Raw genomic sequence first — 25944 nt, forward strand, 5'->3', positions numbered from 1 at the left:
ACAATACCATATTGTATTTTGTATTATCTACATGATCTAATATTTTATCACTTGATAGAACAGATTCCGTTCAATTCATAAGACACAAAGCACATCCTACCTACCAAGTATGAAAATATATCTCCACTTTTAATATGGAATACATGCACTCCTGCTATGGTAGAATCACATGTACCGAGATCAAATGGTTTCACCTTCAAATGGTTACTTCAGAATTCAAGTATATTTTAAAATAAAATTTCATGCAGTGCTTAATGTGGTATTCTCTAGTTCTGAGTAAGACAGAAATGGACAGAAGGCAAAATGAAAACAAAATTTATTTCCTCAGTGTTATATCCACTGCCAATACTGTATTTTTGATGCAATATATTTGCAAAGAAAAGAAACAATCTCAGCTTTTATATTCCATTTTAAACAACTACAATATTTACAAGCTGTTCAGAATAACAAACACTCAGACACACACTCTCGGAGACACGCGCAGGTACATATATTCTTTCTCTGGTTTACACTGAATGCTGGTAGAGGCAATGAAGACTTCTCAGAGCCCATGATCAGAAAAGGGAAACCCATTTTCCTTCCTCACACCTACCCTGCTAGGGCCATTTGTAATTTTCTTCCTTCCATTTCCTCATGCAGAGCTCATTGCTAGACTCGTGTAGGGTTAAGATAATCAGTTTTTACAATTTGCTTTCACTTAAACTATAAGCCTTAGAAAAGCATTAGCAGACGTGATTTCCCCTACCCCTGTTTCTATTGTTTTGGCTGTAGAATCAAGCTTCATATATTAAAAAAAAAAATCTTGTTTGACCACAACTACACTAAATCGAAGTGTCGTCTGAAGCAGTTGTCCCATTTTCTACTGCTACTCCCTTCTGAATTCCAAGATACCACCTCATTTGTGTGTGTAATACCTAGGAATTCACCTTATCACTAGGCTCCACTGAATCATAAACTGTCAGGTAGAGGAGCTGAGTCATGAGAAAAAGTTATAACCCTATATAATAGGTATAAGTCGTAGAACAGAGTTGTCATATAATCCTGCAATAACAATTAGCTCTGATTCTTCCATCTAATGCTACGTTGCTTCCATTATTGGCAGATAATAATGTCCAGCTCACAAATAAACTTAATTACTTCAATTCAGAAAGACTATGTGGCTTACAGGCAATATAAGGAAGTTCCTATCACGCATAATTCTTGACAGAGGACTCAGGTTAGATTATTTGAAGTTGAAAACATACTTCTGTTGCAAGCAAAAATTCACTCCATTCACATACCTGCCAAATCTACTTGTATAATTAATTCCTTTCCAACCACAGTTCTTACCTAAACATTTAATGAGATTAAAAAAAAATGGGGGAGAAGAACTAACCAGATCTTTGTAAAGAAAAACAAAGAGAAGCTAAATTTTAAATACTTAATAATAAGAAAGAAACTATACATATCCAAGATAATACACAACAATTTTCCTCTTTCTCTGGGCCTTTCTTAGAGACCAGATTTCCACATTAGACTGAAACAAAGCTAGAATAAAAAGGGCCATTTTATAACTTCATCTGGACAATGTTTCTTATCAGAGGAAAAATGGACTGGTTCTATGTTCAGGCAAAGTAATTTTATATCATTATATTACACCACAAAAAAGTAACAAAAAACGAATACTGATGACTTAAAAAAAAAGTTAGAAAGAGCTTTGTTCATACTCACAGAAATAAAACAAAACAATTAAAACAAACACCATTAACTATCTGGGCAGCAGTTTACAGTTTAGTATACAGTAAACATAAATTCAAATAATTCTCACACATAATTACTAAATCATCTTTTTCTCAAGTCATATTCAGGAGGAAGTATGTCTGAAAGTTTATCAAAACAAAGAGAGAGTTTTAGATTCGGTTAAGATACAAAAACACAACTCTGGATGCATGAGTCCATGCTGTGATCCACCAGACAAAGTGTCTCTAAGCAGATGCTGAAGCATGCTTCCGGGAAGCCAGGTGGGCTTTCTTAAGGCCATGTTACCCTTGCTTAAATTTGAGGCTGTTTTCTGTATTTTTTAATAAGATGCAAAGACAAACAACAGGAAGAAAAAGAATGTTCTTAAGGAGCTGTCACTTCCTATATAAAAACTTGGATTTTCTATTCCCTGACATTTGGTACACAGAATAACATTCTAAATTTCACTTAGGACAGAGATATTGTGTACCTACCTCTGTTTCAAGGACTACTAGAACTATCCCAGCTATACAGCAAATACCTTAAAAAATACTCCAAATCTAATGGAAGTTAATTTTCCAGCAATGGAAACTCAAAGATGGCAGAACACCTGTTGTTCACCAATTTCCTGAAAGGCAATTAATCTCCTCTTAAGAATATACAACTTCACCTATTCTCCCAAGTAGCTTAAGTATCAATTTTTTAGGGGGAGCACGGGGTCACACCTTGGTGGTGTTCAGGCTTACTCTGGGATCTGCACTGAGGGATTACTCCCAGTGGGGCTTGAGTGACCATATACGGTGCCGGGGACTAAACCCAAGGCAAGCATACTATCTCTCTAGCCCCCAAATACCAACTTTTAAAAGTTAATCTAAAATAGATTACAATTGGGAAAATTACAATCTTTAGAAAAATGCAAACATGTGAAGTTTTATCGAGTACTGAAAAATGGTGTAAAAAAGGATTTACACCAAGTTATAAGCTAGAAGATTAACCAAGAGCTTAATTTTGAGCTATGAAGATTGACACTGAATGAACAAAACTGGGAAAAAAACCTCACAATTTATAACATTTTAAGACTTTTTCAAAAGGGGAGAAAAACAAAAGTCCAAATGAAATAAAAAGAAAAGCGAAAAACAAAAACCAGAATGATATCAATATAAAACTTATTGGAAATAAAAGTGTTTTCATTATATATTTTTTACTTTCAAATTATAGAACTCTAAAAAACTTTGGCAATAGTGAACCAAGGACACTAATTATGCATGCTGAAGTCTTGTACAATAATGGGAAAAGATAAGCAGGGAATCTAAACAAACAGTTTAAAATTCTCCCAGGGGAAAGGGGAAAGGGAGGCACCTATGATTGATTTTATTAAAGTGTATATATTTTTGTGTACTAATTTACATCAAACTATTTTTAAGATGTGAATCTTTATTCAGTCATTACTTCTTTTCCTGGTGCAATAATTTAAAAAATCAGTAGAATGTTTTGTTAAAGGCTATCAGTTTCACACTTAAAAATTAAGAAAAGTCCTCTTGGGGTTCCTAATTCATAAATTCACTATTTAAAGGGCAATCTTATACAATATTCAACCTGTACTGAGATAAATGTTTGTATCTGTATTAGTTGCTACAAAAAATTTAAAATGAGTGTGTGTATATATATATATGCATATATATATACACGAATATTCGTGAAATATAGATATATTTCACCTAAAATTTAGTCCTGAATTTGAAATGACTTTTTAGATTATATGTTTAACTCTTGGAGAGTGGAGCATTGGGAGCGGACGGTATAAAACTAATTTAATCCTTCTGATTGAATTATTTGATGTTTAGGTTTTCATGTATTTATAGGAAAATTAATTATCATCCATCTAAAATCAGAAAGATTCTACTTTTCTTATTGAGGCAATGACCATGAAAAGCTTATATTTATTTAATAAAGGGAACAAGTAGCAGGGAGCATAATACCTTTCGACATGTATTTTTGTGGAGAGAAAGAGAGTAAGAGAGAGTGAAAAGGAGAGAGAAAGAAAGATAGAAAAGAGGGATATCAGATTTCAGGTTCAGAATAAAAAAAGGCTGAATTTTAATGGCCTACTGTAGATTTGCCAAAATGAGGCAAATACAGATATAGTGACAGTATCAGGAAAATACACGTTAACTGGTCAATTTAGAAATGCTACCTTTGTAGAAAGGCTCAGTAAATCATTTAACAAATGCGTTTAAAGAGTAAGTTTTGCTGTGTTCAGTCTATGAAAATGTCAATGAGAGGCACTTTGGGTCCTGAATGACCACAAAAAATTTAGGGGAAAAAAAAGAGATTTTAGAGTAGAAATGCACTAACATGCTGTATATTAGCTATTTACTACTTTAGTTTTCAATCTTTTTGCTAAAGAATTCTGCTATGCAGTTAGAACTACAGCTGATTAGTAAGAGAAACAGCTTCTCTCTCCAGTCCCTTCATCAAAAGATACTTTAAGCCCACATTGTTCAATACAGTAGCCACTGACCACACGTGGCCGGTGAGTACTTGAAATATGGCTAGTATCACATGCTGAAAAAGGAGTTCCTGGAGAGAGTGGAGTCAATGAAATATCTGATTAAAAGTAATTTCACCTGCTTCTTTTTACTTTCCGTGCTGGGGAGAAAGGGCTGCACCTAAATGCTCAGAGGAGATATACAATCTTCTTTGGAGTTTCACACAGAAAGGAAAAAATTTCTGAAGGATTTGAAAAATTCCAAAAGTTACAAATAAAATTGAAATTGCAGTTCCTATTTGGCCCAATTATAAATCTGAGATATATATATATATTTCCCTGAATACACACATTTAAAAACAAACAATACAATTTATGAGGCAACATATGAATTAAGTCAATTTCACAGTTATAAATAGTCCAAATTACAGCCATTCGCTATAAATTACAGGAGATAAATTTCAAGTAATAGAAAAAGAAGAGAGGAGCAAAATAAATGGTAAAGTTATTAAAGAGAATACAACAATAAGAACTGCACCATTTGTATAATTTTGTCTGAAAAACTTTTACTTGATAAACTGAACTGCATGTGAATAACTTCAAGAACTAAGAATCCTTAAAATGAAAGGCAACTGATCTTTTTTCTTTAAATTCTTGAACTTTCATCCTTTTCATTGAAAAGCAAAAGCATTTTCTTCCCAGAAGAGCTTGCCCCAAGAAGAGAGGAGTAAGCACCCTGGACCCCGTCGTGCTGGGGTGCATCTGAAATGTGGACACAGGAGCTGGCAGTAGTGTTCACAGGATCAATCCACTGTCTAGAGGCTCCGGGAAAATGCCAATGATGAAATTATGCATACCTTAAAATTTAGTATATTCATTTGAAAGAAAATGTCCAATGTTCTGGCATGAAGTACAGACTAATGACAGAAAAATGAGCAGCACGGTTCCTGCTACGGGTGTTTGTAAGGAAAGGGGAGGGGTTAATCCCAAAGGCAATTTAAATAATGCATTTTATTTTTATATATAAATAAACATTCTGAGAAATCTCAGACTTTAGTGCATTGTTGTAAAAAATTAGTGCAGTCTTTTCATTAAAGTTTTTAGCGCTCAAGGAATAAGATAAATCTATGTCTGTTCATAGTCTCTTTCACTGTACATTAAACTTTTATACTGCTATTTGTCAAACTGAAGATTTCTACACTGGTCTGTCTTTAAAAATCAAGGTAAATGGATTTCATGATCTATGACAAAACATGGCAATTCTTTTTGGCAAGAAAATTAGAAAAATATGAGATCATAGTTTAGAAATGAAGTGCTGGTTGATTTAAAGCATAGGCAATGCATAAGAAAAACAAAAACTTCTTTAAGGATGTAATTTTAACAGAACTATCTCCTTCATGCAAAATGTTTTGTCGGCAGCTAACTTAAAAAAATATTTCAGCTTTATTTGGGGATGGAGACAGTGACAGGGGTCAGGGTGAAGGGAAAAAGAGAGGTGCTTGTTCAAACCCACTCTCTGTTCAAGTCTCTCCCATCTAGGATCAAAATGACACTTGCAGGCATCTTCTGCTTTCTCCTCTTTTCCCACTGTCTTGGAATTGAGAGGGCAAAGAAATGCAGTTACTAGACACAGGATCATACTTCAGCCCCGAGTTCTAGTACCCCAGTTTCAATTACAGTCACGTATTTATCATCAATCTGGACCAGAAGCACTGTCTTGTCAATGTGGGATCTGGTACCTGGATCTCTGCTGCAAGGCACCCATCGGTGAATCACCTGATGAAGCAGAATGAAACGGAAGTTAGCGGCAGAGACCTTGATCACATTCACAAATGCTTAGTTCTACGGTTAGAGTTAGTGATTAGTTGCTACAAAGGCACAAAGGCTGAGAATGTGCATACAAGTCAGTCGAGCTTCAAGAAAAGGTGGCAGGCAATGCCGTAAAGACACTTACATGGCCTTCCATGCCCTCCTGGGGACTCCAGTCTTTCCAGCTATTTCGCCCAGCTTTCAACCGAATTCCCTCATCAGGCCACTGCAGCTCCTTTCTTTTGGACAAGTTGATTGCATCCAGAACTTGACTGGGATCCACAATCTGTGTTAAATAAAATGGATTATCTTCATTTCATTTTTATCTTCATGAAATAAAAAATAATCCCCAACAAAACTTCATAGGGTTCTGCATCTAAAGTTCTCTGTGTCCTCTAAAGATTTTTTTAAAAAATTAAAAATAATTTTAAGAGGTGCTGCTTGAAAAAGAAAAAAAAATTTAAAAATTGTGGCTGGAGTGATAGCACAGCTGGTAGGGCGTTTGCCCTGCACGCAGCCGACCCGGGTTCTATTCCCAGCATCCCAGGGGCAATTCCTGAGTGCAGAGCCAGGTGTGACGGAAAAAGAAAAAAAAAAATTAAGAGGTGCTGCCCGAATTCCTTTTACACCACTAGAAGCCTGCCGGCAATGGGCATGTGACAATGGTGGGGAAGGCACAACTGTCACCATGGCAAAGCTGCCTGTTCTTCCAGCTGATGGAAACTTTCAACCTTCCAAACTGGTCTAGTACTGCTTTGTTTTCACAAGAGTCATGCAGTCAACAAGCCGAGAAATAAAGGAGAATAAACAGAGGCTAGAGCGACAGCACAGTGGATAAGGTGCTTGCCCTGCACACGGCCGACCCAGTCCGACCCCCCCTGCATCTCATAGGAGTGATTCCTGAGTGCCGAGCCAGGAGTAACCGGGACATTGCCGGGTGTGACCGATGAAACAAAAAGAAAGGGAATAAAATGAGCTGGAGGCTGGGGCTAACTCACCTGGACTCTGTAAGTCACGTCCCCCTTTTTGGCATGCGAGCTGCTGGCGGGGGTGCTGCCGGGCTGTGGGTCGGGGCCACTGCTCGGACCCCCGTCGGTCCCCAGGAAGCCCACGAGGGTGTGATGCTTGCAGGCGGGGATGCTTTGGCTGGAGCTGCTGGAGGAAGGCAAGCCGTGCTGCATGCCCGCCAGGCCGCTCTGGCTGGAGGGGTCCAGCTGGTTCACCATGGAGAGGCGGGACTGGATGGAGGACGGCAGGTTGCGTAGGGAGATCTGACTGGTAGACGAGCGCCGGCACGGCACGAAGCCCGTGGTGGACATCCGCAGGGACGAGTGCCGGCTGCTGTAGCAGTATGAAGACTGGCTGGCCACTGAGGCCCGGGCGGGGGACTGTCTGACCAGGCTCGACTGCACCGAGTGTGCGCTGTGACTCGTGCCTGGGAGAGAGAGAGGAAAGGCCAGTGCTCAGTGGGGGACAAGGCGAGGAGTGTCCTTGGTGGTGGTTTCTATGACTTTCTCTAGCTTAAAGATCTTGCTCAGTGGAGTCACAGAACTGAGCAAGATGCCCTAGAGTTCAGAGCTGTCAAAAGGAGGTATTGGAGCCGTTTTCTTGTGTGCTTTATATCATAGAGCTCGGCTGAATCTTTTTAAAATTTAAATTCTGGAGTATCAGAAGTCATGTAATTAAATGATATAGAGTAAATAACAGAACTTAGGATGGGGAGGGGGGTTGAGTAGTACAGTGGTAGGGTATTTGCCTTGCACATATTGACCAGGGTTCTATTCCAGCGTCTCATATGGTACCCTGAACACTACCAGGAGTAATTCCTGAGAACAGATCCAGGAGAAACCCCTGAATACCATAGAATGTGGTAAAAAAAACCAAAAAACCTCATAAAATTTAGAATTAGAATAAACCCTAAAATACTTTTGATAAAAATATTTTGAAATAACAAGAATACTTCAATATATAAGAAATGAAGTATAGAAAAACAGAATTAAGAAATATTCAGAATCAATGATGTGCCTAGCTGTGTAATGACTATTCTCAAAGTATAGTATTAGTGATGTATGAGTTTGTTTCCTAGCACCACACACACACACAGACTACAATACTCAGAAGAAACGAGAGAAGGAAATGATATTAAATGCTAATATCACTAGCCATTAAAATCCTTTCAAAAAATAAAATTTCAAATACTCATCTTTGAATTAATAATGATTAACATAAAAATATAGGATAATGTCCAGATGAGAATCAAGCAAAATACTCTATATATTTCTAAGGGGGCAATATGCATCCTCTTTCTATACCATATAACAGAATGCCAGCAGCTAAGAGGCTCTTTTGCCTTGCATTATACCTAGGGTTGGAGGATAGGATGTGACAGGTGGATGGAGCCCAGTTCCACTTCCCTGGCCTGGATTTCCAGTGCTTCCCTGGGACAAGTTGCCGTGAGGATCATTGGCAGTTGTTGCATTGTTACTAGTGCAGGAAGTTCCACCTCCAGCATCAGAATCCTCAATATTGCCGCCACTGTTACATCCAGCTCCACAACCTTTCCTTAACCTAGGAAGAAATGACAAACAGGAAGTATTACTCAAGATCACCTCAGGGCCGGTATTTCTTTCTTCTCCCAGCTTATTCCAAATTATCAATACTGCTAATATTCATCTTTAAAACTCTTTCATGGTACAGGCATTACTGGGGTAGGTACGGGGAGGAGGGATTTTCTGGTTTATATGGTTTCGTACAATTCGCTCCCTCTTATATTCGTTTCCTTAATTTCTCCCAATCTGATTCACCTTCCTATATACTAATATCTTTCCACTACCACAATAAAGTTATAGCACAGTCGCACCAATAGCTCACAAGCAGCAGCAGATTCTTGGCAGTGTGTCTGTAGTTCCACCCCCTGAAGAGCCGTTTGTCTGAGTAACCCTGGAAGGCCATGCTGCAATCACACATCTTTTTCCTTTGAAAGCATAAGGTGGGGCGAACAGTTCTAGTCTGTCCTGATGGGCACTCAAACCCCTCAGTACTGGGCAAATCGGGTGCCACCCCCACTCCCACCCCAATCTCTATGCAATTGCTCTTAGGGGAAAAGAACTGAACCTCCTTAAGGCAATGGTTACACACATTGACAATGGTTACACACATCTTTTCTGTTGAAAAGAAAACTACGAGGGACGGTGGTGGGGGGTCCTAGGCAATGTGACGGGGCGGGGAGGGGTTTGCTGTAACTCTGTAATCAATACCATAAACCTGAACACCTTTGTAACCAAGTTACTGAAACTATATATGTACACATAAGAGACTTTTTAAAAAAATGGAAAAAGAAAATTTTCTTCAACACTACGCTGGATTATGTTCTTCCCTTCCATGTGTGCCTCTGTGTGCACACCTGAGTGCACTACAGCCTCAAGACGTGAGCACTGACTACTGCTAAGATGACATGGGATCCTGCATTCCACACCCAGGAATTTCAACATGTACAGTCCTCCCCTCCCCCACTACTGCAACAGAAAAAAATTAAGTAATAACCTGGACAAGTTTATTACACCTTTCCCCTAATTTTCCCAGCTCAACAGTCCTCACATTCTTACTGTGCCAATACGCTGCAAGAAAGAATGAGCGAAAATCAAACAAACAAAAGAAGCAAACTACTCGAGATTCTATGGAACACTAGAAATATAACTTCTTTTTCAAAACTTCTGAGTTACACCCTGTGGGGCTCAGAGCTTACTTCTGGCTCAGTGCTCAGAGTACCCTATGTGGTCTACTGAGCCGCACTGGTTTCTGGCTGGGCTCAGGGGACCACATAGAGTACCAGCAATCAGAGCCAGATGGGCTGCATGCAAAGCAAGCACCTGGCCCGCGGTACTATTACTCTAGCCCCTAGAGTAATGAGTCTTAACCAGAGTTGTCTATTAGATTTCTCTTTTTAAGGTTTTGAAGACAAAAATGCTCAGAACAGGGGCCGGAGCGATAGCACAGCGGGTAGGGCGTTTGCCTTGCACGCGGCCGACCCGGGTTCGATCCCCGGCATCCCATATGGTCCCCCGAGCACCGCCAGGAGTAATTCCTGAGTGCAGAGCCAGGAGTAACCCCTGAGCATCGCTGGGTGTGACCCAAAAAGCAAAAAATATATATATAAAAAAAAAAAAATGCTCAGAACAAACTTTAGATAATAGCACTTATCCCTGGAAGAGGATCAGGACATACTACCGTGAAAAACATGCATCTCCCAGAGCTCACCTGTGCCAGGTTGACACTACAAAGCTTCTGATATTTCCCAAGCTGATCGGTCCCCCAAGAATTTCTTTGAGCTGTTCATGGCTGTCAGAGTAGGAAGTTGTCAAGGGTGAGACAAAGATTGGGTAGCCAATGGGTTGATCACAAGAGGAGTTTATCATATTTCTCAGAGCTTGCTTGGCATTCTGGATGCTGCCTCTCTCAGGGTTACGGTTTCTTAAAAAAACAAGTTCCTGTTGCTGTCCTGCCCAGAGACCTCGAACACATTCCTTATTTACCTGAAAACCAGACCAGAGGGGAGTTAGACTAAAGGGGAAAGAACACAGTGCCTACAAGCAGAAGAGCAGAAATGCGAGGGACAAACAGACATCATGATAAGCAGAGTAAATGGTAGAAGGGCACCAATGAACAATTTTCCCTAATTGTTCAATTTTCACGAATTATTTCACCTACAGTGCTCTCTCCTCTGTCTGTCCTGTAAAGACATCCAGTAAAATGTCATTTCATTTTCCAAACTGGGCAGCATGGTGCTGCTGTTTCAGGAAGAGATGGTCCCTACACAGAGCACAGAAAGTAGAAAACAGACTTCCACAAGCGAACATTTGATAGTGCATGGCTTATTGAAAAATTTCAGAGGACAGAATATGTTACGGACCTAAGAAATCAAGTACTGGTGAATGATAAACACTAATGCAATATGTCCATTATTTTATTTTTTGTTACGTTTCAATCAAATTTTCATGAAGTCTAGAGAAAGCTGTCTAAGTTTCCCTCCCCCCCTCCCCGATTCAAATATATGCCTTTGAAGCTTACTCTGATGAACAAAATAATAAGTAAACGTACTTTGATGACTCTGAAGCTAAGGTAGCGTCTATTAAGCATGATGATTTTATATTCATTGGTGCCATCGTCCATGACATGCCGCAGGGCGAGCAGGGAGGGAGAGTTGGCGAGGACTGCGCTCCGCCAGGCAGGGTCCCCTTCGTGAGCGATCACAAGGTTCTTCTCATGAGATACAATGGCTTCGTACAGCACAGAAGGGTCATCGTACTCATCTGGAGAAGTGAAATGATCCTAAGGAAAGAAAAACATTATATACATCTATTAATTTTAAACTTCTCACATCACATCATTTTAGCCTTGAAGCAATATGTAAATACCCCAAATCCATACTTAAATATTTTGTGCACATCTTTTTTTTTTTTTTTTTTTAATTTGGCTTCTAGGCAATACCCAGTGGTGCACAGGACTCAGTCCTGGCTCTGTGTTCAGGGATCACCTGGGGGATACATGGGATTCTGGGAATTGAACCTGGGTTGGCCGCCTTACCTGATGTACCGTCTCTCTGGTAGCTCAAAACTTCTCTAGTGGAACTGGGGGTCTATTCTATTGCCAATGTGGTGAGCGAATAACAGGCTCTGCCCTCTGGGACACAAACTCTAGTTGAAATCTAGTTTGGAAATCAGGAAAACTCGCTGTGAGCCAGACTTGAAACACCTCACTGGGGACTTGTCCAACTTGTACGGGTAGGAACTCCTCTCTCCACTGCCTGAGAGTTAAGTCTTCTGCGCACTGCCTTCAGCTGATGGCTGCAGAGGGAGGTGAGGCTGGGAGGGCAGAAGGTTCTTCTCCTGTAGGTTGTGAGTGTGACAGTCATTCTCCAAAGCACCCTCTTAAATCTGATGGAGATAAGACTCTAACTGAAAGCCAGCTGGGCTTCTTTCTTGATTCTTTCCTGCTGTCATGACTTCTTTGTAGATTTCCAGACAACAGCCCCTCAGCCTATTCTACAAGAATCCTGGATTCAAATTTCACCTCTGAGGAATATGGCAGTTATACCTTAAAATACTAATAATGGCTTTTGACTCTGTACCACTTCTAACTGCTCTTTTAAACATTAAATTTACTTCCCTGGGGGCTGGAGCAAGAGACAGTACAGCAGGTAGGGCATTTGCCTTGCATGCGGCTGACCCGGGTTCTATTCCCAGCATCCCATATGGTCCTGCGAGCACTGCCAGGAGTGATTCCTGAGTGCAGAGCCAGGAGTAACCCCTGAGCATTGCCGGGTGTGACCCAAAAAGAAAAAAAAATTACTTCCCTGTACCAGTAAATTGCTGAATTTCATATTTTAGAAAATATTTCCATTAGGGAAGAAATGGCATCTTTCTATAGTTGTACTGGTGCAAGTGTTTAAATGGAAAATTAAGCTGCAGACAGTTAAAATTCACATTCTTAATAAAATAGACACTAAAGCGGAAAGCATTAGGCAAGCTGAAAATGGAGAATGTTTAATCTTATTCAGATTTTTCATTCATTGGGTTTACTGTAGCTGAATGAGTAAGTAAAGTTCTGTGATTATTCCTACAGCGTTGTTTGGAGAACAACATTTGAAACAGGATGCCTCTCGAAGAGCTGCCTGGAAAAGGAGTCTGTGTGTATCCAAAGACAGGAAAAGCATGCATTACAGATCCACTTACAAGGCACAATTACACTCTTAAAAAAGAAAGCATATACATACAGATGCAACTCTTATGTACTTGAAAATATCAGAAAAGATAGCATCCAATTACTGGCAGGGTGTTTTTCTTGGAGATTTTGTCTGATACGTATGGGGTATGGTGAGATTTTGTCTGATACGTATGGGGTATGGTGAGCTGCAACACATGTGTGACAATTGGAAGATTTTTACTCTTGTGTGGTATTAAAAAACCATATTTTTATTTAAATACAGTGTATTTTTCAAATAAAAGTAAAGAGATATAAAAAAATTTAAAAAAAGAAAAAAAAAGTAAAGAGATAATGTTGCCAGTCTTCTGAGAAAAGCTCTCAGGAGCATTTTAAAAACATAGGTGACAAGTTATAAACAGATGCAAGGGATATATTATATTTTATACAATGAAAGGCGGGCCTAGAGAGATAAAACCTTGCATGTGACCAATCCTGTTTTGATCTCCAGCACCATGTGATACTTTGAACATCACCAGATGCAGCCCTAGCTAATCCCAGCACCTGAAGGCCCAAGCAACACCCTACTCTCTGATCCTCAGGTAGAACTGTCAACCAGTTGCCATAATTTCTGGGAGGGGCCCTAACTCCCCTGAGTACCACTTGTGAGGTCTCTCTCCCCCAAAACAAAACAAAACTCATAATTACAAGTTTCTTTGGCTGCTAAGTAGTCACTGGTTGCTAAATGCTATTCTAAGCAATGTGGCTATAAACATTAATAAGAGTTATCCTGCACTCAGAAAGGTCATGAACCAGAAAATTTTCACTATGCATCATTTATAAACCAAAATAAACTTCAGTTTATTTTAGTTTATAACAGCTATATGATCCTCAAAATGATGAATAAAATAGAAAACCACAGAAGCAAAGATAAAATTAATAAATAGAAGACCAGAAAAAATGTGAATCAAGAAATCTGCTTAACTTCTCTGAATTTAACTAACCCATCTACAAAATTTACCTACAAAATCAAAATAATTTCCTAAGTTGTGGTATATCACATATTAAAATATTAATGTACAGTAGGATATTACACAATTAAAGTATTGTACATACTGAAATACATTTTTTTATAGTTCTGAAGAAGGTAATACGTGAGTTTGAAGAATTAAAAATATCTTTAAGAGCCCAGAACGGTAGCACAGCAGAGAGGGTGTGCCCGGGTTCGATCATTGGCATCCCATATGGTCGCCTGAGCACTGCCAGGAGTAATTCCTGAGTGCTGTGCCAGGAGTAACCCCTGAGCACCTCTGAGTGAGACTCAAAGAGAAAAGAAAAAAAAAATCAAAAGACAGCCTTTAAAAACTCTATCAAAGACTGTCTCTTGGTATCTGAAACACAAAGACTGTTTTAGCAGTTGTGTGTTAGCTTTTTAGGGCCAGAAAATTAGATAAGCAAGAGATTATTTGACATAATAAATTTACCCTTTCTTGGGGGTGGGGACCACACCAGGTGATGCTCAGGGCGAACTCCTGGACTCCTGGCTCTGGCTCAGGATCTCTCCTGGCAGGCTCAGGGGGACCAAATGAGATGCCAGGAATTGGACCTGGGTTGGTGTGTATAAGGCAAACACCTTACCTGCTGTACTATCACCGCAGCCCCTAAATTTACCATTTTGTTTGTTCATTTTGGGGTCATATCTGGCAGCGCTCAGGGCCTACTCCTGTGCTTTGGAGCAGTGCATGTGTGGGGATTAAACATGTCTCCAATATGCAAAGCATGTGCTCCAGACCTTTGAGCTACCTCCTGAGCCCCTAAACATACCCATTTTAAGTGCAAGATGAATTTTTGACAAAAAAAAAAAAAACACTCCTGTATGACTACTGCTATAACCTAGGTATGTAATACTTCTACCACCCCCAAAACTTCTTCCCTGCCTTTTATTGATCTCTACATCTGAAGCAGCCATTGATCAGCTATCTGTAGCTTTAACTTGGTCTGTTTTAAGTTTTATAAAAATTATACAATCTATGCACTTTTTATATATGGTTTCTTTAGCTCTGCAAAATGTTAAACAATCACTCATGTGATGGTGTGAATGGCAGCTCATTTCACAGTGGGTAGGGCATTTGCCTTGCATGCGGCCGACCTGGGTTTGATTCCTCCGTCTCTCTCGGAGAGCCTGACAAGCTACTGGGAGTATCCCGCCTGCACTGCAGAGCCTGGCAAGCACCCTGTTCCCTGTGGCATATCTGATATGCCAAAAACAGTAACAACAAGTCTCACAATGCAGATGTTACTGGTGCCCACTCGAGCAAATTGATGAACAATGGGAAGACAGTGCTTTTTTATTGTGTGGATACATATAACATAATTTGTGTGCTCCTCTGCTAATGAACAGTTGAGTTGCTTCCAGTTTGGGGTTATTACAATTAAATCTGAATCATCAGATTTGCTAACTAATGAAAGTGGAATGGTTAAGAGCAGAAAATTCCAGTACATAATTTTGTAATATATCCTTAAAATGATCCAGGACTTTCATATGCATAAGGCTAAATCTGTCCTAATAACCTGTTTTTAAAATATAACATGCCAAATAAAACTCAAAGTTTAATAACAGCAGCACCTAAGATGCTGCCAAGATGTTATAACAATGTGGTTGTATGTATCAGAGTCTCCTTTGAAAAAGGTGTGAATTACAGTCATCTGAAGTTAAAGCAATAATCATGGGGGACAAATGGCCTTTATTCCGAATTTGTCATTGTTTAAAATTTTCCTCAAGTTCACATTCAGATCAGTCACTTGCTAATACTAATTTACTAAAATTAGCTCAAATTTACTGGTAGAAACAGGGTCAGGCTTCTAAGATTTAGCACCACATCATGAATTTTTTTGTTTGTTTATTTAATATCAGAATGTTTCTAAGAAAGCTGATTTGTAAAATAAACTGAAAACAGATAATTAAATACAATAATACACTAGAAATGTCCTCCTCTTACCTGATGAAGTTTAATGGACATACGTATTCCAGGGACTACTACTTTCCTTAGCAATTCCATGTCAGCAAAGATCCATTCATCTCGAATCGAAGAAATACGGAAATCTCCTTTAAACAGGGCATGCAATCCATAGAGGAATGACTCTAAATTACTGTTAAGATTGGAAATAAAAGTTTATATGTTTTGACAAAGGTCTCCACTGTCCTGATTCTTACATTTGGTTGTGCATCAGAATCATCGAGGAGCTTGGAATCACAGATTCCAGAAGCTAATGTCAAGATTTCAAAATCAGACAGGGGATAAGGTCTATCTGACCAGGTCCCTTCTTTCTGAGTCACTATGAAAAAGTGCCCATGAAAAGCAATGAGTTTATAAGTAAAAAGTAATTAAGGAGAAGGGAATGAAAAAATTGTAGCCATCACAAAAGAAATTTAAAATATGTACTATTTAAGTCACATTCATTTGGATGCATACATCAAGAAATCACTTAAAGTCCAAAAGTCTAATGTGCAAGAATATTAAAGGTATAAATGCTATGAACAAACATTACAAAGAAATATGGATAAATAAAAAGAGGTGCATTGTTAAAAAACAGAAAATAGTTCTATATGAAAGGAGACCAATGAAACCTTATAGGTAATTATTTATTTATCTTAAATAATTTTTATCAAATAGTTATCCACATGTGTGAATTTTATAAGCCAGCTGTTAACCACTCAGTGAATTCAATTATATTCCTTAAAAAGATTTATACAAACATAAGAGGCTTTTTCAGGGGGCTGGAGCAATAGCACAGCGGGTAGGGCGTTTGCCTTGCACGCGGCCGACCAGGGTTCGATTCCCAGCATCCCATAGGGTCCCCTGAGCATCGCCAGGAGTAATTCCCGAGTGCAGAGCCAGGAACAACCCCTGTGCATCGCCGGGGGTGACCCAAAAAGCAAAAAAAAAAAAAAAAGAGGCTTTTGCAATAAACTTTATTTTAGAATACTTAAAAAACAATTTTTCTGACTTGGGCTACATAGCTCCTTTCAGTACTTCTTGAGAACAGAAACGCCTTCCTTACCTGGACATATGGTGGGATGCAGTGCCCAGAGCTCTCCGACCCAGAACACAGAGGCCATAACACAGAGTCACGAGGGATGAATCTTTGTCCACATCAAGTGGCTTTACAAAGCAAACAATAACAGTTGTTAGAAAGGTTTGTATTTGAATGGTGCCTAGTTATAAATCAGATAAAAGAACTCAACTGTACATAATTTTTTAATACCATCCAATAAAGAAACTAAACAGCATAAAATGAAGTATAACAACATGAGAGGGTCTTTTTAATATTTAAATAAAATACATTTTACAATATTAGAACACTAAATTAACTGTTGTAGAGTTTCAGAATCCTGGCTAAGCTGATTAAAAAAAAAAAAAAACAATTGGTATGCATTCTTGCTGATAGCACTCTTTTCTGAAAATACAATACTCTATATATTAATTAGTTCTGCCTAGATGTAATCTGGCAAGTCAGCTTTTAGTGGTAACTGTTAATAACCCATTATGTCTGCAACAGGAGGAAAAAAATCAAATTGAAATCCTTAAATTCCTTAAAATACTTCTTCCCCTCGACACTTAATTTTTTTGAGGGGGTGTAAATAACTGGGGATCAATCGGGGCTTATCCACACAAGGCATGGCTCTACTATTTAGCTGCCTCCCTGCCTGCAACCTTTAAATTTTTAGCCAACTACTGACTATTATTTGTACATTTAAACAAAATAGTATGCCTTTACAATATTAAAGACTTGAGTGGTAAGATCTCAATTACAGAGAAGCATTTCTACTAGGTGTTTACTTCTAAAAGGCAGGCCTAGAATGCGACATTAGCTCCACCTGGGAAACTGTTAGAATTACAAGTTCTTAGGCTACTGCAGGGCAACAAAATCAAGTTCTGGAGGTGGAAGCCAGCAATCCCAACTCAGGTAATTTTAAGAATTCAAAATCACCTATATTGTTTAATAATGAGTTTATATATACTAACTTTATTGACGGTATGTATTTTTGACTTTATAAGTCACCATCTTATAGTAAAAAGAAAAAATTTGAAAAAATTGAGAGTCCATTTTTGGAAAAACATATTTGAAGAGTAATAAATAAACTCTACCTTTGCTCTTCGGGAAGAGCAATACTCTATCCAATTGAGGTAAATCACACAGAAACTCTCCCTGGATATGCCTGCGAGCCGATGGTCATAGTCTTCGTCAATGTTCGGATTAAATGTTGGGTCCACGTCAACATAATTCCGATCTGCACATAGGCGTAGTCCTTCCTGCATTGTCTCATTAGCAAGCCATTCCTCTAGCTTAGAAGAGGTTGTGACATAATAGATGATACCCTAACAAAGAGAAAAATCAGGTTAAAATCACAATTTGAAACAATACCAATTCCTTCACAAATAATTGCAACTGTTTATAATGATAGCACAATTCAAAAATATTATTTTTCTTGGAGCAGTACTAAAGTACACATTTTAATCTTTGGCAAAAATAGGATACCTGCAAAGAACCACCCATGTTCAAAGAGAGGTATATAGTCTTTGAACTCGGGCCTTGAGAAGTCACCACTAGCCCTTGGAATGTCCTGCCTCTAATGAGTCTCTCTTCCATGCAGGCCTCGAGTCATGCAGGGTCATCGAGACTCTGGAAGAGCTCAAGACAATGGCTGACCACTTGGGGTTGGTCTACCGTGTTTCAAAGGACTGCACACCAATAAAATCTTTGTGTTCTGGTGGGACTGATGTTGGAATACTGCATGTCTATAACAAATCATCCTGAACAACTTTATAAACCACAGTGCTTATATAAAGTGTAAGGTGGAAGATACTAAAAAAAAAAAAAAAAAAAGCACAATTTTGTGTGCTGAGGGTTGAGGGACTGATACTCTAAGTACTGTCACACACTGTTGCTAGGAGAACATTGTGCGCGTCACTCCACTGTGAGAGGACAGCAGGAAGCTCATGTGCTGGGGTCTCTGGATCCTGCTTTAAGAGGCTGGTTTAAATCCGTATCCAACCACAGTAATAAGTAACCATAAGGTAGTGACTCAACGACACAATCGATGAGTTTCTGTGCCTCCTCCTCACAAATTCCTGAATTCCTGAACCTGAGAGTAATCCTGGGGCTTCGAAATTACAGCTGGTGTCACAAGTAGGGTGGTCTTGGAAACCTTCCAAATCTTACAATACTTATATTCAGAGTTATTAAGAGCAGTGGTTGACAGGAGACAGTTTAAGCTTCTGTCTCCACTTGCTAGTTAGAAGATTAGGGGCAAGTTAAAATATGGTCTTAAGACTCATAAGTTATACATGTACATTTTTGTGCATGCATGTATTGTGCATTCCTTAACATAATGACTAACACGGGCACTACAACAGTAGCTATTGCTCTTGATGAACAAATGGTTTAAGTCCCACCAAAGAAAGTAATTACAAGATCATTACAGGTTTGTTTTAATTGGCTTTATTGAGTAGTGGGGAATCTAAATACCTACTCAGAAGCAAAACACAAGTTTAAACATACATGCGGCAGGTTTGTTTTCATGAACAGCCTCGCTATCAGATCTTTACAGGCACACAGACTTACCTTGACATAGTAAGTAGTGAGCACTTTCCGGAGATCAAAGACTTGAAGCATAGAAGCAGCACTATTGTCAGTGATGCTATAACCCTCCAGAATATACTTGGTGACGATCACTTCCCAGGCGAGCCAGCGCTGGCTAAACGCAGCATTAAATGAAAGCACGTGAGGAATATGGCCAGGCTCACAACAGCAGAACCCTTCATCTTCCTCAACGCCTTCGGTAATAGCCTCCACTTCTCGCTGCTGACAGTAAGTACCTTAAGAGAGAAAAAGAGATATACACTGTAATGGAGAAGTAAGGAACAGGAAGTGAAATATAAAATGCTTTAGGATCAAAGAAATTTTAGAGTAAAGCACATTTTATAGCAATTGAAAGGATGTGATTGATCTGTCTTAGAATGTTTATCAACAAACTGTAGAATGCTCCAGAAATAAAGTGCACTACGTAGTCTTCACTTACAGAATCACAATCTGCATTTGTAAGTTCAAGGTGATGAGACTATGTACAGCAATGACTTTAATTTTAATTCAATAATCACCAAACTTCAAACTAAGCTTTACAACTGTGGAGCGATAGCACAGTGGGTACGGCGTTTGCCTTGCATGCGGCCAACCTGGGTTCGATTCCTCTGTCCCTCTCGGAGAGCCCAGCAAGCTACCGAGAGTATCCTGCCTGCATGGCAGAGCCTGGCAAGCTACCTGTCGTGTATTCAATATTCCAAAAAGAGTAACAACAAATTCACAATGGAGATGTTACTGGTGCCCGCTCATGCAAATCGATGAACAATGGGATGACAGTGCTACTACAGTGCGACAGTGCTACAAATCATCTATACTGCAAACCATAATGCCCAAAAGTAGAGAGAGAGTATAGGAAAATTGTCTGCCATAGAGGTAGGGGTAGGGTAGGAAACGGGGGTATATACTGGGGACATTGGTGGTGGAGAATGTGCACTGGTGGAGGGATGGGTGTTCAATCATTGTATGACTGAAACTCAAACATGAAATCTCTGTAACTGTAAAAAAAAGAAAAAGAATAAAACACTTTCACAAGCAAAAATAAAAACAAGTAATTGTATACAAATCAAATGAGTCAAGGTACATCTCACGGTGTTTCATTTAACTTAATAAAAAGTGGGATTAGAAGGGGCTGGAGAAACAGTATAATGGGTAGGGTAATTGCCTGGAATGCAGCTAACCAAGTTTGATCCCTGATACCCCAAATGGCCCCTTGAGCCCTTCCAGGACAGAGCCCTTCCTGAGCGTAGAGAAAATAAGAGTAAGCCCTGAGTATTGCTAGGGGTAGCCCAAAGAGCAAACAAACAAAACAACAATAACAAAAAACAAAAAATAAACTAGAATGAGAATAGAATCATCCTAGGGCACATGATATAGACAAATATGCCAAACTCAAAAGAATCTGAGTAATATTTACTGGTACCAAGTTCATGATACAAATAAAAATATTCTATAAATCATGCTGATTCGATTGTATGATTTATAATGGTTATTATTATAATACTAAATACATCTTCCCTATTGCTGGTTCTAACAGTAATTAAGATTAGATTATTGATATGAGATGCTTACCTTCTGATAAAATTTCAGTTAGAAATATGAGTTTTATGTTTATTTGGTTTGGTTCTGGGGCCACCCTAGTGGTGCTCAGGACTTACTGTGCTCAGATATCATGTCGGGTGGTGCCTGGGGAATCAGGTGCAGTGCAGGGGACTGAACCAGGGTTGGTCACATGCAAGGCAACTATCTCTTTGGCAGAAGAGTTCAGGTAAAAGAGTTTTGATTGTTCTATATTAGCAAACAATTCTGTGAAATTACATCCCTTGATACAATACACCTATCAAAGAGGCATTCTCTGCATTAATGCTACTAAATTAAAAATAAAAAATCAGTTTAAATATAGAGCCAGATCCACAACATTCCTGGACCAGCAAAATATTCATCACATTCTTCTTCTTATTCAATGGTCTTTGATTTAAATGATGAGGTGTATATGTTATATGAAAACTATAAAGTGATTATACTTTTAGGATAGAATTGAGCCATACCACACAATGCTCAGGGCCACTCCTGGCTCTGTGCAGGGGTGGGGTAGGGCCCGTTCCTGGTGGTGCTTAGGAGACAATATGTGGTACCAGGGATCGAAAAGGGTTTGGTCACATGTAAAGTAAGGTCCTTCACCCCCGAACAATTTCTCCTGCCCCAAAGCGATTTATACTTTCATAAAGACACGTCTTAAAGTTACATTCTAGAAATAATAACCGAGAATGAACATTTTCTTCCTTTATGGGGTGGATGGGTTGGGGGGAACATATATTATCTACGTTTGAAAAACACCATTTGAGAGGGGGGAAAATATGTCACAAAGCCTAACCCTGGTTAGGAGTAACAAAGATAAGCTGGGGAGGTAAGCTTTGGCCAAGCGAAGGAGCTGTCTATGTTTGATACTCCGGACCCCCAACACCACCATATTTCATTTTCTTCTTAAATTACACGGACAAACATCTCCAGAACATCACATGATGCTAGAAGGACGCAAGTCTTGAAACCAGAACCTGGTGCTTGCAGGACCCTCTGCTGCGGCTGTCCATGTCGAGGGACCGTGAGCACAAACAGACACACACAGATTTTCAGAATAGACACTTAGGCACTGTCATAAAGTACTTTTCCAAACTCAAAATGAAATTAATCAAATGTCTCTCTGGTAGCCTTTGAAAAGACTGTATTAGGTGGTGGTGGTGGTTTGTGGGTTTTTTTTTTTTAACCTGTGCATCATTAAAAGATGACTTCTATTCATTTTTTTCAATACCTGAATTAATTTTTAAAAATTGCTGGATTGTCAGGGCACTAGATAGAGGCTAGACTAGTTTATGCTTCTTTTCCTAGGTTCTGAGCACTCTGGCATCTACAGTCATAATTAAGCTATGGCGACTTAGCCAGTTAGTCCTATCTTGACATCAGTTTTATATTGGCTTTGTAAAATGCCTTGAGAAAGTTTCCTTCCTTATCCAAGTACTAGAAGAAACCTTATAGAAGACATAAAAATTGAGTTTCTAAAAGAAACTTCCTGAGCCTGGGTTTTTCAGTTTGTGCCATGAAGCTGAATCTATTCTTTAGGTCTGAAATGTTTCTGCTTCATTTTACTTACTTTGTCGGGTCCCTAGAACCCAGTCCAAGATTACAGGCTATGGAATGAATGAATGAGAGATGTTTCAAATATAATAAAAACCAAGAATAATTTCTATTCCAGCATACTTGAGTAACACATATTGCTTTAATTTTTTTTAAATCAGCATAGTAATCAATACTAATAACTGAAAATAATTTTGAGACCTAGAAAGGAATTCTAAAATATCAATAAAAGACTATTGCCAATGGGTTTCTTGGGTTATCTAGATCTTTAGTCTATTTACATCATAGTGCATGAGTGAAAGCAAATAAAACCAACAAATATGCAGATTATACACATTAAATTTTTGATTTTTTTTTCTTGCGTCACACCTGGCGATGCACAGGGGTTACTCCTGGCTCAGCACTCAGGAATTACCCCTGGTGGTGCTCAGGGGACCATATGGGATGCTGGGAATCGAAGCCGGGTTGGCCGCGTGCAAGACAAACACCCTACCCGCTGTGCTATCACTCCAGCCCCTTAAAATTTTAATTTTTTTTAAATTTAAAGAACCATGATTTTGAGTAAAAGTTAAAAGCAATCCAATCAGCAAACCAAGTTAGTGATCTGTAAATTTAGATTTGGAAAACTGTACTTGATAGAAGTAACATTTACAAATAAAAAGCTACTATGGGAGAAGTTATAATTAGGAAAGAAACTATTGAGAGCCTCCCCAGCAGTGCACAGGGGCAACTTCCTGCCTTACTGGTAAGATAGTGTAGGCTGACAGTTCAAAGCCGGGTCCAGTGAAACACTGTTGTCTACGCCCTGAGGTATGGGGCCAGCAGGGTCATACCTGGTATCACCCTTATCTGATACCTGGTTCTCAGGGGATCATATAGTGCCAGGACCAAACTTGGGACTCATGCATGAATGACATGCACTCTACCCTCCAGAAGAAATTTTTGATTAAAAAACTAAAAGCTCAGGGCTGAAGAAGTAGTAGAGTGGGTAGGGCATTTGCCTTGCACATGAGTGGCCTGGATTTGATCCATGGCATTCTAGGAATAATTCCTGAGTGCAGAACCAGGAGTAACCCTGAGTATTGTCCAGTGTGGTCTCAAAGCAAAACAAAACAAAAAAATCCCTGAAAATTCAAATCTTTGATATATAATATGTATGGAAAAGAATCTTACGAATATCAGTAAAATAAAAATAGAAATAAATGAAAAGAGCAAAGAAACTGGCAAGAAAGCAAGCACAATAGAGAAAACAAATCAAACACCACTAGGAAAACAGCTCACCTAGACACTACATGATACTATCCTTGGATAACGCAAAATCATTTTTCTGACTATGAAACTTTGGGGGGAAATTACAATAATGATTATTATTTTTCAGTAACTCTTCTCCTTCCACAATTCCAAAGACTAAGCGCAAGGTTTGCTCTGGCCAAATTGGTGACCAGATGATGAGATTCCCGGAATCAAAGATTTCCCCTGCCCCCACCCCACCCCCCACTCAGAAGACAGGATTTAAGACCTGTCGGGTGAGAAGACGACGCCATGCTTCTTCACATCCATCCCCTACAGATAACAGAAGGCCAGACCAACTGCACCAGTTCTGGTCTCTGTTCTCTTTTCCCAAGACAACTTAACATCCCACTTAGCCTGTCTCGTGTGGCTCAGCCCAACCTCACCTGGGGTTCAGCAGGTTCCGCCCGGGAGTGCACCCCAGTAAACTCCTCCTATTTCTTCATTTTACTCACCTCTGTCCCTCTGTCTGTGCCGGGTAAGGTCTCTGGCCTATCACTGAGGTCCTAATTTGATAACTTTTCAGGTGAGAGGCAAACATCTAAAACTTAAAGGTCACAGAGTACGTTGTAGAAATAAAAGACAAGCGAATGCCTTACCTCTGAATTCAAGTCCCCGCAGTTGGAAAGTGACCAGGCCATTGCCTATTTCTATCAAGTGAACGAGTGCATTGAGGTAGTCAGAGGCAAGGATGAAACAGTCCCCTGTACTGTAGTTTCCCCACCGCCCCAAGAGCAGGTCCCCACAGAGACTGTGTTGGAGGGATCTGGTTAAATGTTCATAAAAGATGGAATTCAGATTGTTGTCATCTGATCCTAAAGAAGAAGAGATTCAAATCATTATTAAATTTATCTTAGATGCCCCTTAAAACAAAAACAAAAACAACAAGATTATTTAAAATAATAAAACTAGTTTCTGGGTAGATTTCGACAAGGAAAACACTAACATTTTAAATTTCTCTAAAAAAAAGAATACAGGGTAAGGGAAGAAGTTCCAAATTCAGGGTAAAAAGTCACATAAACTCCCAGAATCTTTGATTTTCATCTATTTAAAAAAATGTAGGAATTAGGTTAAATGAATTCTATGGTTTTCTTCCCCTATCTCTTTAGCAGTCTATGATCTTTCCTGTCACCATTCAATGAAAAACTTAGGAAAAAACATCACCCAATAAATAGATGACCACTTAGAAGTAGCCCATTCAAAGCAATAATTCATAATGGGTACTCAGAGTATTGTACTAGAGAATGTACTCAAGAACTACTTAAAATTCAGCCTGATCAGGTAATAAAATAACAAAAGGGAAAACTCAGACTTAGAGTCAACATCTGGTAACTGATGTGCCTGTTCTGAAGGTGAGTCCCGGTAAACTGAGCTCTGAGCTATCAGGCACAGGTGGCAGGTAGGAATGGCCCCATCACCCCAGGTGTGGATTCTACAAAAATGGTTTTATAAAAACTTGATATATAAATGGTAATGCCCTAATTTGCATATACTTAACTATAATATATATGATCATTAAGAACTCACAGAGTCTCCCATCAAGTTTTGTGTGTGTAAACACCAAATTCTTTAGATTTGCTTCTTTACTCACACGTAGAGGTATTACCTGGATTTCTATCAAGTTGAGAAGCCAATCTTGTATTTGAATGATCCACTCGTTTTGTGCTACAGAAGGGAAATAAAACATTTTCAGTAATCCTTTTCTATATTCAAAAAATGTTTTTAAAGAGACATGAATGAGGTTACTGTAAAAAAAAAAAAAAAAAGACTGCTCCTTGGGGCAAGAGAGACACTACATGGTATAGGGCATGTGCCTTCCACCAGCCGACTCAGGTTAGATCCTTGGTCTCCCCCTGGTCACTCCCACAGGAGTGTTTCCTGAGTGCAGAGTCAAGAACAGACCCGAGTACCACCGTCAGGCCCCCAAACAAAAAAAACCTAATTCTTATGAAAGAAACATGCAGTGTACTCAGCTTTAAAAAGTACAGAGTACATGAATCATTCTTAAAAGGGGGAAGGTAGAGCTACTCATACCCAATGGCACAGTTATTTTTTAGACTAGTGATTCTCAAAAGTGGCTCACAAAACACACAGCAAGGAATTTAAGACCCTTTTAGTGAGTTTCCAATACCAAAACAATTCTCCTAAGGCTGAGAGGCTACGTG

The 25944-nt window shown here is 39.1% G+C and overlaps 1 protein-coding gene across 6 annotated transcripts in view; it reads right to left on the reverse strand.

The window, feature by feature from the left end:
* Window positions 1-298: 298 nt before the first annotated feature.
* Window positions 299-25944, reverse strand: part of PCNX1 (pecanex 1) — a 158725-nt gene continuing 133079 nt past the window's right edge. For all 6 annotated transcript variants that reach the window (XM_055130035.1, XM_055130034.1, XM_055130032.1 and 3 more), the window contains 12 exons: window positions 25386-25444; window positions 24379-24594; window positions 19343-19596; window positions 17866-18096; window positions 16778-16878; window positions 15715-15865; window positions 11114-11344; window positions 10274-10548; window positions 8379-8584; window positions 7015-7451; window positions 6162-6302; window positions 299-5983 (listed from right to left, as the gene is read on the reverse strand). In XM_055130035.1, coding sequence (XP_054986010.1) covers window positions 5843-5983; window positions 6162-6302; window positions 7015-7451; window positions 8379-8584; window positions 10274-10548; window positions 11114-11344; window positions 15715-15865; window positions 16778-16878; window positions 17866-18096; window positions 19343-19596; window positions 24379-24594; window positions 25386-25444 — 2443 coding nt within the window. In that variant the 3' untranslated portion in view covers window positions 299-5842. The remainder of the gene's footprint in view (window positions 5984-6161; window positions 6303-7014; window positions 7452-8378; window positions 8585-10273; window positions 10549-11113; window positions 11345-15714; window positions 15866-16777; window positions 16879-17865; window positions 18097-19342; window positions 19597-24378; window positions 24595-25385; window positions 25445-25944) is intronic.

The sequence above is a fragment of the Sorex araneus genome, chromosome 3 (assembly GCF_027595985.1).
Source record: "Sorex araneus isolate mSorAra2 chromosome 3, mSorAra2.pri, whole genome shotgun sequence".
NCBI lineage: Eukaryota > Metazoa > Chordata > Mammalia > Eulipotyphla > Soricidae > Sorex > Sorex araneus.